Genomic DNA, 18,087 nt, shown 5'->3' on the forward strand with positions numbered 1-18,087 from the left:
AAACAAAAGAATATGCTCCAAATGAAAGAAGAAGATAAAACCTCAGAGAAGGCCTTAATGAAATGAAGATAAGTGATTTATCTGATAAAGAGTTTAAAATAACAGTCATAAAGATGTTAACTGAGCTCAGGAGAACATAGTCAGAATTTCCACAAAGAGATAGAAAATATGAGAAAGTACCCAATCGAAGTCACAGAGCCAAGAAATACAATAACTAAACTAAAAAAGACAATAGAATTCAACAGTGGGCTAGACAAAACAGAAGAAATGATCAGTGAAGTCAAAGACAGGGTAGTGGAATTAACCCACTTAGAAAAGCAAAAAGAAAACAGAGTGAAAAGAGCTGAAGGGACATATGGGACAACATCAAGCAGAAAAACATTCACATTCTAGGAGTCCCAGAAGGAGAAGAGAAAGAAAAAGGGGCAGAAAACTTACTAGAAGAAATAATGGTTGAAAACCTCCAGACCCTGGGGAAGGAAACAATCCAGATTCAGGAAGCATAGCAAGTTCCAAATAAGTTGAACCTGAAGAGAATCATACCAATAAACATTATGTTAAAATGTGAAAAGTTAAAGACAAGGATTGAACCTCAAAGCAGCAAGAGAAACACAAATTGTTCTCTGCAAGAGAATATCCGTTAGACTATAAGCAGATTTTTTTCAGCAGAAACTTTGCAGGCCATATATCAGTAGCACAGTATATTCAAAGTACTGAAGGAAAAAAGCTGCCAACCAACAAGACCCTACTTGGCAAATTTTGTCCTTTGGAATTGAAGGAGAAATAAAGAATTTTCCAGACAGACAAAAGTTAAAGAAGAACATCACCACTAGATGGGCTTTATAAGACATGATAAAGGGGTTTCTTTAAGCTGAAGTGAAAGGGTGCTAATTAGTAATAGGAAAACATATGAAAGACTAAATCTCACAGCAAAGGTAAATATGGAGTAAATTCAGAATAATCTAATTCTTTGAAATTGGAGGGATAATCACTTATAAAGTTGTACAAAGATTAAGAGATAAAAGTAGTAAAAATATAACTACAATAATTTTTTAAGAGATACACAAGATAGAAAGATGAGGTTGTGACATCAAAAATATAAAAGGTGGGAGAGTGGGATAAAAATGTAGAGTTTTAGAATGATATCAAACTTAAGCTGTTATCAAGGTAAAATAGACTGTTATAAATACAAGCTATTTTATGAAAGCCCTATGGTAACCACAAAGCAAAACCTATATTAGCTACACAAAAGCTAAAGGGAAAGGAATCTAAGCATCCTACAACAGAAAATCATCAAATCACAAAGGGAGAGAGTAAGAGAAGAAGAAAAGAACAGAGGAATTACCAAGCAGCAGGAAAGCAATTAACAAAATGGCAATAAGTACATACTTATCAATAGTTACTTTAAATATAAATGGACTAAATTCTACAATCAAAGACATTGAGTGTCCAAATGGATTAAAAAAAAAAAACAAGACAGATCTATATGCAGACAACAAGAGACTTACTTCAGATCTAAAGATATACACAGACTGAAAGTGAAGGGATAGAAAAAGACATTCAATGCAAGTGGAAACCAAAAGAAAGGGGGGTAGCTATACTTATATCAGACGAAGTACTTTAAAACCAAGACTGCAATAAGAGACAAAGAAAGACATTATATAATGAAAAGGACTTAACCTGATAACAGGCTATAACATTTGTAAATATTCATGCACCCAACATAGGAATATTTAAATAAATAAAGCAAATATTAACAAACCTAAAGGGAGAAACAGACAGCAATACCAAAATTGTAGGAGACTTTAATACCTCACTTTCACCACTGGATAATTCATCCAGATAGAAAATCAATAAGAAAACATTGACTTTAAACAACACATTAGACCAGATGGACTTAACAGATATACAGAACATTCCATCCAAAAGCAATAAGATACACATTCTTCCGAAGTGCACATGGAACAGTCTCCAAGGTAAATCACAAAGCAAAGCTTAATACATTTAAGAAAGTTGAAATCATATTAAGCATTTTTTCCAACCACAAAGGCATGAAACTAGAAACCAATTACAAGAAGAAAACTGGAAAATCCACAAATACATGAATATTAAACAACATGCTACTGAACAACGAATGTGTCAAACAAAAAATCAAAAGAGAAATCAAACAACTACCCTGAGTTGAATGAAAATGGAAACACAACATACCAAAACTTATGAGATGCCAAAAAAGCAGTTCTATGAGGGAAGTTCATAGTGATAAAACCCTACATTAGGAAACAAAAAATCTCAAATCAACAAATCACCTTTATACTTCAAGAAACTTGAAAAAGAAGAACAAAGCCCAAAGTTAGTAGAAGGAAGGAAATAACAAAAATCAGAGTGAAAATAAATAATATAGAGATAAAACATCAAGAGAAGACATCAAGAAAACTAAGAGCTGGTGTTTTAAGAATATAAAAAAAACTGAGAAAACTAACTGGATCCACCAAGACTGAAATAAATAAAATCAGAAATGAAAGAGGAAATATTACTACTGATACCAGAGAAATACCAAGGATCATAAGAGACAACTACAAACAGTTATACTAACAAATGTAGCTAATAATTAGAACAGGCTGATTAATAGTCAAGAGATTGAATCAGTCATCAAAAATCTTCCAACATACAAGATTCCAGGACCAAATGATATCATTGGTCAATTCTAAAATATTTAAAGAAGAATTAATGCCAATTCTTCTCAAACTCTTCAAAAAAATAGAACTGGGAAACACTTCCAAACTCATTTTATGAGGCCAGCAGTACCCTGATTCCAAAACCAACTAAGGACACCACACAAAAAGAAAATTAAAGGACAATATTCCTGATGAGTATAGATGCAAAAATCCTCAGCAAAATATTAGCAATATTTATTCCAGGGATTCAAAGATGGTTCAACATTTGCAAATCGGTCAATACAATAGGAGGAAGGTGGCATCAAGTTGGCAGCGTAGGCAGATTCTGAATTCACCTCCTCTCATGGACACAACAAATTTACAACTAATCTTGGAACAATTTCCCATGAGTGAGAACTGAAAACTGGATAGAAAGAACCCCCACAACAAGGGACGGTGCTGACCGAGGAGGAAGAGGCAGAAATTCCTCTCTGGAGAGAAAATCCCACTTTCAAGTCACAGCACTTCACAGTTGGCTGGGAGCAATCTTAACATACAGAAACTTCCCTGGGGGAGCTGGGGATTTGAGCAGGGGAGCAATACCACAACAGGTAATTTTTGGACTCAGTACAACCAAGACAAGGGTGATAATATCTGGCTTTGTTGTCTGTTATCTAAAATTGGGAATACTTCTAGGAAACCTATTAGATATGAGGGGAAAAAAGCCTGCTCTTAAAGAGCCCACACACGAATTCACCTGATTCAGAAAACAACCTAAAATCACCAGAAAGAAAGGTATACAGTCCTTTGGTGAAAAGAGACTCATTGAATAGGCTCCGCACGCACCTCAGTGGGAGCTGAGACCTCCCCAGGGACGCAGACATTGGCAGCAGTCATTATTGTGGCCTAGTACAGGTGTGCTGACACAGACACTGTCAGATACCATTGGAGTCTCTCCCCTGGCCTGTTAGCCCAGGGTCTGCCACATCTACTACAGTACCAATTTAATCAAAGCTTAGCCAAGGCAGGCAGCCCACCCCAGGGACTGGCCCCACCCAATAGCAAGCCCGTGGGCAGCTTGAGGGCCCAAATTGGGGGAGTCTGGAAACTTCAACCAGGCAAGTAGGTCCACCTCTGTGGAGAAAGGCCTGTGGGAGGGGCAGACCTGTGTTGGTGGAGTGTGTGGGGCCTCTGCTCTGGGGTGAGTGGGTCTGCTTCAGTGCATTGGGGCAGGTTCTAGGGGCAGGACTGTGATGACAGGGTGTGTGGCCCTGTGGGTGGGGGGCACTTTCAACTGCAGCAGACTTGTGCTTCTCAAACAGTCACATAAGGGATCAGCTCTGCCTTCCAAAGCCTAAAACAATTGGGTTTTCCCATGCCTGGGGCTGGTCCCACACAGCTGCAATTCTGAGAGACCTGAAAATAGCCTGGCAGGCCAGGGGCCTACAGCAATTGTAGCCCCTGAGCCTACCAGCCAGACTTGGGGCCAACTGACTTAGAAAAAAACTGCAACAGGAATGTGCTATTAGACCTTGCAGCCAACTGTCCTGGGGCGCCCCATGCCTGACAAAGTGACTGAAGGGTCTTCAGTAGCTACATGCAGCTGAGCATTAAATCAGCCAGCCAGGGAAACAGCCTATCCTCCCCAGGCATCTGCAGGGAGATCAACCCTGCCACAACAGAAGGACATATGTAACCCACACAAGTGTCATTCCTGGAACATTTGTAAATGGTGACAAGTGGGAAGCAGACTGCTGGGCCCCATAAGGCATCTCTTACATAAGGCCACCTCTCCAAGACTGGAAAATGTAGCTGACCAATCTAACACATAGATATAAGCACAGAGAAAAAAGTAAAATGAGGAGACACAGGAATACATTCCAAGTAAGGGAACAGGAAAAAAACCCAGGAAAAGAACTAAATGAAACAGAGTTAAATAATCTACCTGACAAAGAGTACAAACTAAGAATCATAAGGATATTCACTGTTGCTAGGATAAGAGTGGATGACCTCAGTGAGAACTTCAACAAAGAATTGGAAAATATAAAAAAGAAGCAATCGCAAATGAAGAATACAATCCCGGAAATGAAAAATTCACTAGACAGACTCAAAAGCAGAGGAGATGGCACAGAAGAATGGACTGGCAAGCTACATGAAAGACTAGAAGAAATCACTCAAGCTGAACAGATAAAAGAAAAAAAGAACTAAAAAGAATGAGGAAAGTCTAAGGGACCACTAGGACAACATCAAGTGCACTAACATCTGTATGATAGGTGTCCCAGAAGGAGAAGACACTGACAAAGGGGAAGAGAATATATTTGAAGAAATAATAGCTACAAACTTTCCTAACCTAAAGAAGGAAACAGACAACCAGGCATAGGAAGCCCAGAAAGGACCAAATAAGATAAAATCAAAGAAGCCCACACCAAGGCACATTATGATTAAAGTGTCAAGAATTAAAGATAAAGAGAGAATCTTAAAAGCTGCAAGAGAAAGCCAACAAGTGACATACAAAGGAGGCCACATAAGGCTATCAGTTGATTCTTAGCAGAAACCTTACAACCTAGAAGGGAGTGACATGAAATATTTAAAAGCTTAAAGGACAAAAAACTACAGCCAAGAATACTCTGCCCAGCAAGAATTATCATTCAGAATAGAAGAAAAGAAAAAGAGATTTTCAGAGAAGCAAAATCTGAAGCAGTTGATCCCCAAGAAACTAGCCTTTCAAGAAATGCTGAAGGAATTTATTTAAGTGGGAAAGAGAAGACTACAGATAGGAATAAAAGAATTATTTTAAAAAGCAATAAAACCACTGGGAAAAGTAAAGATACAGTAAAGGTAGCAGATCAACCACCTAAGAATCTAACATGAAAGTCAAATGACACAAATCTGTGGAGATTAAACAAAATGCTACTGAACAACAATTGGGTCAATGAAGAAATCAAAAAATACTGGAGACAAATGAAAATGAACATATGACATGCCAAAATTTATAAGATACAACAAAAGTGCTTCTAAGAGGGAAGTTTATAGCAATACAGGCCTACCTCAACAAACAAGAAAAATCTCAAATAAACAATCTAACACTGCACCTAAAGGAACTTGAAAAAGAAAAACAAACAAAGCCCAAAATAAATGGCAGGAAGAAAATAATAAAAATCAGAGTAGAAATACATGAAACAGAGACTGAAAAAATGGAAAAAATCAATGAAACGAGACCTAGTTTTTTGAAAAGATATAACAAAATTGACACACCTTCAGCTAGACTCACCAAGAATAAAAGAGAGAAGCCTCAAATAAATAAAATCAGAAATGAAAGAGGAGAAATTACAATGGACACCTCAGAAATACCAAAGGTTATAAGAGAATACTATGAAAAGCTATTTGCCAACAAACTGATAATCTAGAAATGGACAAATTCTTAGAATAATACAACCTTCCAAAATTAAATCAAGAAGAAACAGAGAATTTGAATAGACCAATCACCATTAAGGAAATCAAAACAGTAACCAAAACAACCCCCAAAATAAGACTCGAGGAACAGACAGCTTCCCTGGTAAATTCTACCAAATATTCAAAGAAGGCTTAATACCTTACATGACTTAATACTTTCTCAAACTCTTCCAAGAAATTGAAGAGCAGAGGAAGTTTCCCAATTCATTCTTCAAAACCATCATTACCCTGATATCAAAACCAATCAAGGGCAATACAAAACAAGAAAATTACAGGCAACATCACTGATAAACATCTATGCAGAAATCCTCAACAATCGAATACAACACATTAAAAAGATCATACATCATGATCAAATGGGATTTACTCCAGGGAATGCAGGGATGGTTCAACATCCACAAATCAATGTGATACACCACATTAACAAAATGAAGAATAAAAGTCACACGATCATCTCAATACATGCAGAGAAAGAATTTGACAAGATACAGCATTCATTTATGACAAAAATTCTGAATAAAATGAATATAGAAAGAAAGTACCTCAACATGATAAAGGCAATATATGACAAACCCACAGCTAATATTCTCAATGGAGAAAAACTGAAAGCTATCCCTATAAGAGAAGAAACCAGACAAGGATGCCCAATTTCACCACTCTTATTTAACATAATATTGCAAGTCCTAGCCAGAGCAATCAGGCAAGGAAAGAGATAAAAGGATCCAAATTGGAAAGGAAGAAGTGAAACTGTCACTATTTGCGGGTCACAGGATTTTATATATACAAGACCCTAAAGAATCCAGCAAAAAAATTTTAGAAATAATAAGTGAACATGGTAAAATTGCAGGATAAAAAATCAACATGCAAAAATCAATTGTGTTTCCACATACTAACAACGAAGTAGCAGAAAGGGAAATTAAGAATACAATCTTACAATTGCAACAAAAAAAGTAAACTATGTAGGAATAAACTTAACCTAAGAAGTGAAAGACCTGTACACTGAAAACTATAAAACATTGTTGAAAGAAATTGAAGAAGACTCAAAGAAATGGAAATATATTAAATGCTCTTGAACTGGAAGAGTTTACATAGTTAAAATGTCTAAATTCCTAAAGCAATCCAGAGACTCAACGCAATCCTTATCAAAGTTCCAACAACATTTTTCACAGAAACAGAACAAAGAATCGTAAAATTTTTGTAGAACAACAAAAGATCCCAAATAGCCAAAGGACTCCTGAGAAAAAAGAACAAAGCTGTAGGTACCACACTCCTTGACTTCCAAATATACTACAAAGCCATAGTAATCAAAACATCATGGTACTGGCACAAAAACAGACACACAGACCAAAGAAACAGAATCATGAGCCTGGAAATAAACCCGCACATCTACAAACAGCTCATTTTTGATGAAGGAGCCAAGAACGTACAATGGAGAAAGGAAAGTCTCTTCATTAAATGATGTTGGGAAAATTGGACAGCCACGTGCAAAAGAATGAAAGTAGACAATTAGCTTATGCCATACACAAAAATTAACTCAAAATGGATTAAAGACTTGAATGTAAGATCTGAAACCATGAAACTTCTGGAAGAAAACGTAGGCAGTACACTCTTCAATATCAGTCTTAGCAGCATATTTTCAAGTGTCATGTCTGACTGGGAAAGAGAAAACAGAAAAAATAAACAAATGGGACTACATCAAACTAAAATGATTCTGCACAACAAAGGAAATCATCAACAAAAGGAAAAGACAACCTAACGATTGGGAGAAGATATTTGCAAACCATTTATCTGATAAGGAGTTAATTCCAAAATATATAAAGAACACATACATCTCAACAACAAAAATACTAAAAACCCAATTAATAAATGAACAAAAAATCTGAACAGATGTTTCTCCAAAGAAGATATACAGATGGCCAACAAGCACATGAAAAGACATTCAATATAATGAACTATGAGGGAAATGCAAATTAAAACTACAATGAGATATCACCTCATACCTGTCAGAATCGCTATAGCTAACGAGACAGGAAATAACAAGTGTTGGAGAGGATATGGAGAAAAGAGAACTCTCATACACTGCTGGTGAGAGTGCAAACTGGTGCAGCCACTATGGAAAGTAGTATGGAAATTCCTCATAAGATTAAGGATAGAACTACCATACAACCTAGTCATTCGACGGCTGGGTATTTATCCAAAGAATGTGCAAACACGAATCTGTCATGATATGTAGACCCCATGTTCATTGCAGAATTATTTACATTAGTCAAGACATGGTAGCCACATACATGTCCATTGATGGATAAACAAATTTTAAAAATGTGGTATATATATACACAAACACCCAAACAATGGGATATTATTAAGCCACACTAAGGAAGAAAATCTTGCCATTTGTGACAACATTGATGGACTTTGGGGTCACTTGAAATGGACTCTGGCTCTGTAGACCCCCTTCCATTGTGAAGCCCAAAAGAGTTAGTGGTTTCTTTCAGCTCCATCATCACTGTTGATGCATATTAGGTCTGTGGTTAATGACATTTCCACTTTCTTACACTTATTCCATTGTCAGTTGAGAGTTTCCTATATGATAACGATATAATTTTCTTTTTAAAGTTAAAAGTGGGCTTTAGAAGACAGATCTAACTGCTTGAGAGCTGGCTCTGCTCTAGATTTTCCTTTTGACTGTAGACCAACTACTTAGTGAGATTTGAAATTTTCTTCTCCTGTTTATGTTTATCTTCAGAGTGAGAAATTCATACCTATTGATCTCAAAATGGCCCTTGCACACATAAAATTTTAAGATCTATGTCTTTATAATAGTGATTCCTGTAAATATTAGTACTCCACTATGAGAAAAGAATTAACTTCTTAACTATAAGGAGTAGACAAATTAAAACAATTGATAAAATGTACAACAAAAGATATAGAAAATAAATATAACATTACCCTTATGTGAAGGAAACAGGAGTCCGTCCAAACTTACTATGTGTAGCATCTTCTCTTTCATGTATTAAAAATCCTTATAACATTTATATCGACAGGCATCATTCACTTTCTTTCTAAGTTATTTTATGAGATACAGAATATCCATTTAAAATTTCCAGTACCTTGCAGGAAATTTCTAAATGGAGACTAAATTCCAAAATATTGGTTATATATTAAGGGACTGTATCCAAGACATAGTTATATAAAGACTCTAATTTTGTTTTCATTAGATAAATCAGACAACCAAACAAAAGTTCTGTTTTGACTTGAGTGCTCAATGATTAATTTATCTGTTGTTCTTAATATTCATTTTTGAAGGAAGTTAAAATTCTAATTAAAATTATGTTGCGAATTTTATTTGATTTGAGGATAAGTAGTTCCCTTGATATAAATAGTGGCCAGTAACATTCATCAACTTTCTATATAAAATTGAATATAGATATAGGCTGATAGTGATAAGTATTTTCACTGTGACCTGCAAAAATTACATATTTTCTAGTTATTGATAATAATTATAGACAAAACACTTTATCAAAGAAATTAATTGAACTCATTGTTATTACACCTCTGAAAAGTAACTGACCTTCTGCTTTGTGGTTTCACCATCCAAACAAGTTTTCTGTCAAAAACAAAATGGCCACCATCTTTGACACCATCATCACTCAAACATTTTTCCTGAGATTAAAGCAACAATAATGAATTTCCCAGATTCTATTCTCCACCATTCTAATATGTTTTCCTGTTTGTAACTTAATGACTTTTTTCTTGTCACTTCATTGATCCACTTAAAATCCTTCACTGAGTCCCAGTTCAGTTTGGTACAAGCCAAATTCTTCAGCATGGTGTATAGAGTACCTCAGAACCTTGTACCAGCCGATCTTCATCCATCACCAACTTATCCCCCACTTGCATCCTACACAAGGGCCCCTAGAACAATGGGAACAGGAGATCCAGATGCTCCATGAATCTTCACTGCCTTTGCACCTTCCTCTCCCTGAGCTTCCTCTGACTGGTGTGCTTTTCCCCTCCTCAACTTCATCTAAAAATTCTCATTCTTCCTTCAAGACTTCTCTTACGCCTTAGCCATTCCAGGGATGTTTCACTAACCACAGAAACTTAGTTGTAAGAAGAAAACCCCATCTATGAATTTCTAGAGTATACAGTATTTGCAACACTGAATATAAATATGCTTACCATTATTGACTCAAAGAACTAGTTTTGTTAGAAAAAGTTCTTAGGAAGAGGAATGCTTTTCTCTGCATCTCATTGTAGGATAGATTAAACTACGAAAGTATAAATAATTTGGGGATTTTAGATAATGTTAAAAAGCATGGCAGAAATTTCTGCCCAACAAGTATTGGTAAAACAAAGTATGGTGCTTCTAAATCAATTGACCATAATGTTTCATTAAAAAAGCCAAAATCATCATATTGGTCACCATCCACAGGCCAGCAGTATTATACCTAAAGAAAAGGAACATAATTACAGAGACAGAAAATAAATCAGTGAACAATGTGCTATAGTTAAGGCTCTGAAAATTATCTATTCATTTATTTGTTTATTTACTTAACATTATGTGGTGAACTCTGAAATGTAAATTGAAATTTCTTGTCATTCCACTGGAAATTAAGAACCTATCTTACTTATTGTTGGAAAAAAATCCCTTTTCACCTGCTGCTAATTCAAGTGAAATATTTATTGATCATGATGTTAATGACTTTTAACAGCTTTGTTAATGTATAATTGAAATATTGTAAACTGCACATATTTGAAATGACTAATTTAATGTTTTCACATGTGAATCCATAAAACCATCATCATATGCAAGATTATGAAGACATCCATCACTCCCAAAGGTTTCCTTGCATTAAAAATAAGAAACCTAGGGCTGGCCTGGTGGGTTGGTGGTTAAGTTCACGTGCTCGTCTTCCGTGGTCCAGGCTTCACAGGTTCGGATCACAGGCACGGACCTAGCACCACTCCTCAAGCAACACTGTGGTGGCATCCCACATAAAACAGAGGAATATTGGCACAGATGTTAGCTCAGCAACAATCTTCCTCAAGCGAAAAGAGGAAGATTGGCAACAGATGTTACGTCAGGGCAAATCTTCCTCATAAAAAATATAAATAAATAAATAAGAAACCTGCATACATTTTGAAGTCAGATACTAGCTTTCCTTGTGACACGTTTCCTAAAGTTGTGAGAGCGTAGTCACATATCTCCATAAACATTGAGAGTTCTTTCTCCGTGGAACTCAGGAAACAAACAAAACATAATTTGTTTTATTTTTCCCTTCGATGAATATGAGATAATTTTTCTGAAAGTTATTCTCTATTATGATATCACAACACAGACTATTCCTACTAGTTGATTCATTTTTCAAAAAGCACATGAAAGTAGCTACGACATGAAGCTAACATTTAAGAGGGAAGCTGAGAGTTCAGACCGGTTTTCAACTTACCTTGTCTGTGAGCCCGGGAAACCCAGAAGGTGAGAATGACATTGATTAGTAATAGCATGTTAGATATTCCCAATTGTATGTTAACACAAATATTCCAGTTGAGCTTTTTGGGGTTTTAAATCTTCTTCATTACGTGGTTCTCAAGTGTGGCTCTGAATTTAAGTGCACTAGCACGAGGCAAGTTAATTGAAGCCAGTTAGCAAATATCAAAGTTCAAAAAGCTTTGCAAAATATCTTAATTCCTGTTAGCGGTTTCACAATAATTTCTTGAATTCATTCCCAGATATGTACTTGTACAACTTCCTTTAGGGGCGGTAATAGACTGGCTCCACACGTGATAGAAAACACTCATTTTTAAATTAAATAGTTCTTGAAAATAGGATGAGGTTCTTTCTTATCCAGGGGAATCATACATGAATAACTCTGAGTCCATGTCACTACTAAACACGAGGGTTTCAGCAGAGTCTTGGTATTGAAAGATTTTTTAACTAATGTACTGCGAGGCAATTTTTATTTCAGGGTGGAATATATTTTGATGCTTACAATAATTTCCCTTTTGTTGTAGGAATATAACTGAAGCATCACCACCTGTCCTTTCCCTGACTTATTAATTGCATTTATTCTTTATTTTGTTTAGAGATATATATATATATGTGTACATATATGTAGCCAATTATATTTGTTATCTTTTACAACACAATTACTTAATATGAGAACTGCTTTTAAGCAGATAATTAATATGAAAAATATTATAAAGGAGTAGAAAGTAAATGAGTCACCAATGTCATAGTTAACATACTGAAATATATTTATTTATTTCCTTCCTTGCTATAACTATTATAATTTCAAAATATTAAATAATTTAGTAATGTACATACTTAAGACTTCCAGAAAGAAAAAGAGAAAAGCCTGTATCAAACTAAACCTTCTATAAATAACAAATATAAATCTAACACAAATTGTAAAAATGAACTTCATGAGTGAACGAGTAAAAGCAATCAGAAAATGAAAAGCATTCAACCTTTGAAAGAATGGAATCAAACAGTGAGATATATGTTTATTCATTTTCTGGACTTAGAACACACCCATGTCCACATGGTCCATGGATAGTAGAGTTCCAGCAGGAGTCTTATTTGTGTGACAATTTAGAGATCTGAGTACGAAGCTGACAAAATATCTGCCATATTAGAAGGGAAATCCATGGAGCCCCACCAGGGAAACCCCCAATAATTTTCATATTTCCCCTGAAATTATTTACTAAATCTACATGAGCATGCATGGGGTGAAACTCTAAGCAGTCCAGTGAAAGAAATTGCTGAAAGCTGGAAACTTTGAAAATTTCAGATAATACCCAGAGTGGAGGAGAAGGAGCTGAAGTTCAAGGCCAGGAGAGTTTGTTAAATTCCTCATATTTTCCCTGAACCCAAGTGGATATGTCTTGGGAGTAAATACTTAGTCCCAAGAGTTAACTAATAACTATATACTTATAGTTAGGCAAGGCTGAAATTGACCAACCATAAAAATGCTTAAAACCAAGACCTCACAGGATAATAGTGTTCCACCAGGAAGATAATCTGCTTTTTTTTTTTTTTTACTGAGTTCACATTGGTTTATAACATTACGTAAATTTCAGTTGTACATCATTGTACTTCAACTTCTCTATAGATTGCATCATGTTTACCACCAAAAGTCTGATCATTTTGTTCTTCTATGAGATGGTCAGCCAGACGTGATGGTAAGAAGAGACAGAGAATACGTTCAGAAAGAAATCAAAGTTTATTAGATTCACAAGTCCTAGAGTCAGAGGTGTATGATAAGAGTTAGGGGAAGGTTTTGGCCATGGCTTTTATTAGGATTTCCTTAGGAAAGGCAAGGCAGGACAAAGTGAACTGATTTGGATTGGCTAGTTTGAATAATTCTAGTGGGCTCTGGGTTATATGGGTGGTCTCTAGTTGCCTATCTCTTGGCTCTGAAATGATTAAGGTGGAGGACTATTGCCTGCTGTGAGTTAGGGATCAGATAGAAAAGGCATGGCTAAGTATTAGTTAGTTTGCTTATCAGAAACACGCTAATGGCTGGGATCTTTCCTCTCTCTCAGATTTGGCCATCTCACTCCCGCCAGAAAGGTTACGTGAGATATAAAACCATCACAATACACAAAAAATGAAAAATATGTATAATACAACTTCTTACTGGAAGAAAAAGCTACATTATTCAAAGGCAAATATCAGAATCTATAATCTCTACAATGTGTTATTGGTGATGTTTAGTGTAGAATAAAAACTTACTAGACATACAAAGAAGCAGAAAATATGAACCATATTCAGAGGAAAAGAGTCATCAAGAGAAATAAACCTAAGGACAAACAATTTGCTAAAATAAGTAAGAACAACAGAACTTTAAAATGATTATGAAAAGAATCTATGGGAAAAGTTATACATAATTAGTTAAGAGTGTGGCATTTCAGAATAGAGGTATATAGATTTTAAGAAAGAACCAAATGTGAATCCTAGAATTAAAACTATAATATTGATAAAAAGTGGAGAAAAATAACTGAAAGAACAATGTAAAAGAAGAAACAAATGGACCTGTGGACAGGTTAATAGAAACTATCTGAAATAAATATTAAAGATAATATAAGGGTAAAAATTTAATGATTCAGAGCCCAGAAATAAATGCACACACTATGGACAGCTAATTTTGGACAAATGAGCCAAGAACATACAATGGAGAAAGGACTTTCTCTTCAATAAATGGTGTTGGCAACACTGGAAAACCTCATGCAAAACAATGAAAGTGACCGTTATTACACCATACACAGAAATTAACTCAAAATGGATTAAAGACTTGAATGTAGGGACCAGCCCAGTGGCTTAGTAGTTAAGTCCAGTGCAGTCTGCTTTGGCAGCCCAGTTTGGTTCCTAGGCATGGACCTACACCTTTCATCAGCCATGCAGTGGCAGTGACCCACATACAAACTAAAGGAAGACTGGCCACAGATGTTAGCTCAGGGCAAATATTCCTCCAGCAAAAAAAAAAAAAAAAAAAAGACTTGAATGTAAGAACTGAAACCATAAAACTCTAAGAAAACATAGGCAGTATGCTCTTTAGCATTAGTCTTAGCAGTATCTTTTGGACTACCACGTCTCCCCAGGCAAGGGAAACAAAAGAAAAAATAAACAAATGGGATTACATCAAACTAAAGCTCTTCTGTACAACAAAGGAAAAATAATATTAGAATAAGCAATGTCAAAGAAAAAATAAATAGACTTGAAGACAGGTCATTAGAAATTATCTGAAATAAACCTTAAAGACAAAAAGAAGATTAAAAAATTAAAACTCAACGCCCTATGGAGCAGTGTCTTGTCGTGAAACAGGAAGAAGAGAAAGTTTAGGTCAGAAGTCCAATTTGGCAAACTATAGATAAGAATCTTCCAAATATTATTACAGACATGAAATCTCAGAACAGAGAAGCTCAGCTAAGATCAAGAATGATAAATACAAAGAAAACCATAATTAGGCAAAGAAAAGCAAAACTCCTGAAAATCAACATTAAAGAGAAAAATTTAAAGCTTCCTGGAAGCAGGATAGAGAAACAAAATTCATAATACACAGACAATGTTAACACAGAGACAAGGCTAATGCTGTCAGCAGACTTCTCATCAAAAACAATGGAGCTGAAAACTATAGAATAACATCTTTAAAATGTTAAAGAGCAAAAAACTGATAAAATGAGAATACTATAATCATCAAAAAGATTCTTTAAAAACAAAAGTGAAATAAATACATTTTCAGAATAACCTAAACTCAGAGAATTTGTTGCAAATGAACCATTCTACAAGTAAGGTGAAAAGAAATTATTCCAGAGAAAGAAAATTGATACTAGCTGGAAAAGTGGATCCCAGAAAAAAATGCAGAGCCTGGAAATGGTAAAAATATGAATGATAAACATACATGTTCCTATGCTTAAATTTGCTAAAATATAATGCAGAGTTTAAAACAAAAATGTAAGAAAAATGATACAGAAAAATGAGAAAATATTCACGATTCTTACATTTTACATAAAGTGGGGAGATATATTAATTACAGTTGGTCTATGATTGGCTAAGGATGTACATTATAAGTCTTAGATTAAGTATCAAAACAATGGATAAATAATAACCAACAAATTATATAAAATGAAACGCTGAAAGCATGGGACTAATCTAAAAGAATGCCAGAAAAGATTCTAAAGAACAGATTGGACAAGTAGAAGCAATTGGTAAATGATATGAATAAACTCATTAAAATTAATAGATATTAAATTGAAGCTAACTAGGCTAATGAAAAGGAAGGTAAAGTAGGATTGGATAAAAATGGAAAACCCAATTATATGCTGTTTCCAAAAAAAGCAATTTAAATATAAACACACTGACAAGCTGAAAGCAAAAGTTGAAAAATTTATACCTTATATAAACTGAGTATGTGAAAGGTGGAGTTGTTATGTCACTATCAGAAAAAGTAAAATTCAAGAGAATTACCAGAGAATAATGAAAAGTATTTCATAATAAAAAAGTGATCAATTCAGGTGATGTCAAATTTACTAAGGCAAGGAAAACAAAAGGTATGAAAATTTTAAGTAAAGAGTAAAACACATTAAGTAATTTTTTAAAAATTTAAAGGATTCCACAAAAAAAGAGCTATTAGAACTAATACAAAAAAGTAGTTTCGTTCTATTAGGAATACAAATTGGAAAATTAGATTTTAAAAAGAACAATATCTTTTATAAATATTAAAACACTTAAAATATTAGGGAGTAAATTCAACAAAATATTTGTACAGTTTCTCCGTTGAAAACTGCAAAACATTGCTGAGACTACTGAAGAAGATAATAAAGGAAGAAATACATATGTTCATGATTTGGAAGATTTAACATCATTAAGATGTCAATTCTCCCCCAATTAATTTATGCGTTTAAGTAAACCCAAGTAAAATTGTCTTATTTCACTAAAAAATAGTTGACAATGTAATTCAAAGATGCATGTGGAAATGGCCAGGGCATTCTTGAAAAAGAAGAACCAGTTGGAAGATTTGTATTACCAGGTATCTAGATTTCTAATAAAGATCCTTTGTTTCACACAGTGTGGTACAATTCTGATGACAGACAAATTGGTCAATGGAAAGAAAGGAGTCCAGAAATACACACCCACACACAGATCACTTGTTTTATGCACCAGTGGCATTCAATGGGGAAAGAAAGTTTTCCCTAGAGAGGGTGAGGTATCAATTGGATTTTATATGATAAACAAAATGGAACCTTGTCCTCCTTCTCACACCAAATAGATCAATTAAAATTGGACCATAGGTCTAAATACAAGCCTCTAAATAAGGGTAGTGTTATTCTTCCAATCACTCATAGTAGACCAAATGGAATTCAAATTGGATTTCGGTAATACTTTAATTTTCTAATCCATCAAAAAACATCATCACAAGAAGAAGAAAAACATATATTTGGAGAAAACAATCACAATACATATATGGGACAAAAGACTCAAATGGGTTATACATAAAGTAAATTCATAAACCAAGAGAAAATATAAACAATCCAATCTAATACTGGCAAAAATCACCCACAAACCTGACGATGTGTTCACTATCACGACTCATCAGTGATACTCAGAAGAGAAGCACCTTAAATACCACTACAGACTCAGATAATGGCTAGTGTTCAAAAGTCTGCCATTTGCAAATCTTTGTAAGGATCAGGTCAGCTAGAACTTTCAGAGGTTACTGCAAGAAGTTGAAATGGTACAATCACTTTGGGAAATTCTTTGGTAACTGATTCCACACCGAGGTAAATTTTTGTGAGAAATAAGGGTGTATAGGTATCAAGAGAGAGATTCAATCCTTCATAGCAGATTTTTCCATCATAGCTAACCATTGAAATCAGGAGACTGGACGAATATTTTTTGCACTATCTATCCAGTGGGTACTACTTGACGATAAAAAGGATGACCTACTGCTACATGCAACACTAGCGTGCAAATAACAGACATTTTCTTGAGAGAAAAACGCCAGACATAAAGATGTTAACAGAGTATAATTCCACTCATATGAAGTTCAAAAACGGTGAAAATTAATCAGGATTTTTAAGTGCAGAACTCTGGGTAACTCTGGAGATGAGTAGTACATGAACTAGGAGGTGGCGTAACAGGGTTGCTTATTGAGGTGCTGGAAATTTTCTATGTCTTGATCTGGGTGGTGGTTATATGGGTGCATAATCATTAAAAAATCACAAGATTACCCTAAGATTAATGCACCTTCTGTGCTTGATTATATGCATGTTAAATGTCAGGGGAAAATAATCAACTATAATCAGTCTAAAATGCCCAAAGTGCTTCATTGATTTTGTAAAAAATGCTCCAAACCAATTCATCTAAGTTCCCACCTTTGTTGCTAAGGAAGCAATAGAATAATTAATATTAAGTGAAATCAAAAGAAAACACTGATGGTTGTGTTGGGATATGTTTGAAATTTGAAGACAAGATTTG

General features: G+C 34.8%; 1 protein-coding gene across 22 annotated transcripts in view; it reads right to left on the reverse strand.

Annotated features, from left to right (window-relative positions):
• LOC100060734 (complement factor H-related protein 4) overlaps nucleotides 1-11,784 on the reverse strand; it is an 86,157-nt gene extending 74,373 nt beyond the window's left edge. For 4 of the 22 annotated variants that reach the window (XR_011434191.1, XM_070255792.1, XM_070255794.1 and 1 more), the window contains exon 1: nucleotides 11,558-11,765. Coding sequence is in view for 9 of the 22 variants with exons in the window: in XM_070255794.1 (XP_070111895.1) it covers nucleotides 11,558-11,615 (58 nt within the window). In the remaining 13 variants the exon portion in view is untranslated. Of the gene's footprint in view, nucleotides 1-9,678; nucleotides 9,771-10,289; nucleotides 10,559-11,557 lie in introns of all 22 variants that reach the window. The other 18 variants (XM_070255806.1, XM_070255803.1, XM_070255801.1 and 15 more) reach the window with 13 other exon arrangements.
• Between the last annotated feature and the right edge of the window lie 6,303 nt (nucleotides 11,785-18,087).

This window comes from Equus caballus, chromosome 30 (assembly GCF_041296265.1).
Source record: "Equus caballus isolate H_3958 breed thoroughbred chromosome 30, TB-T2T, whole genome shotgun sequence".
NCBI classification, from domain to species: domain Eukaryota; kingdom Metazoa; phylum Chordata; class Mammalia; order Perissodactyla; family Equidae; genus Equus; species Equus caballus.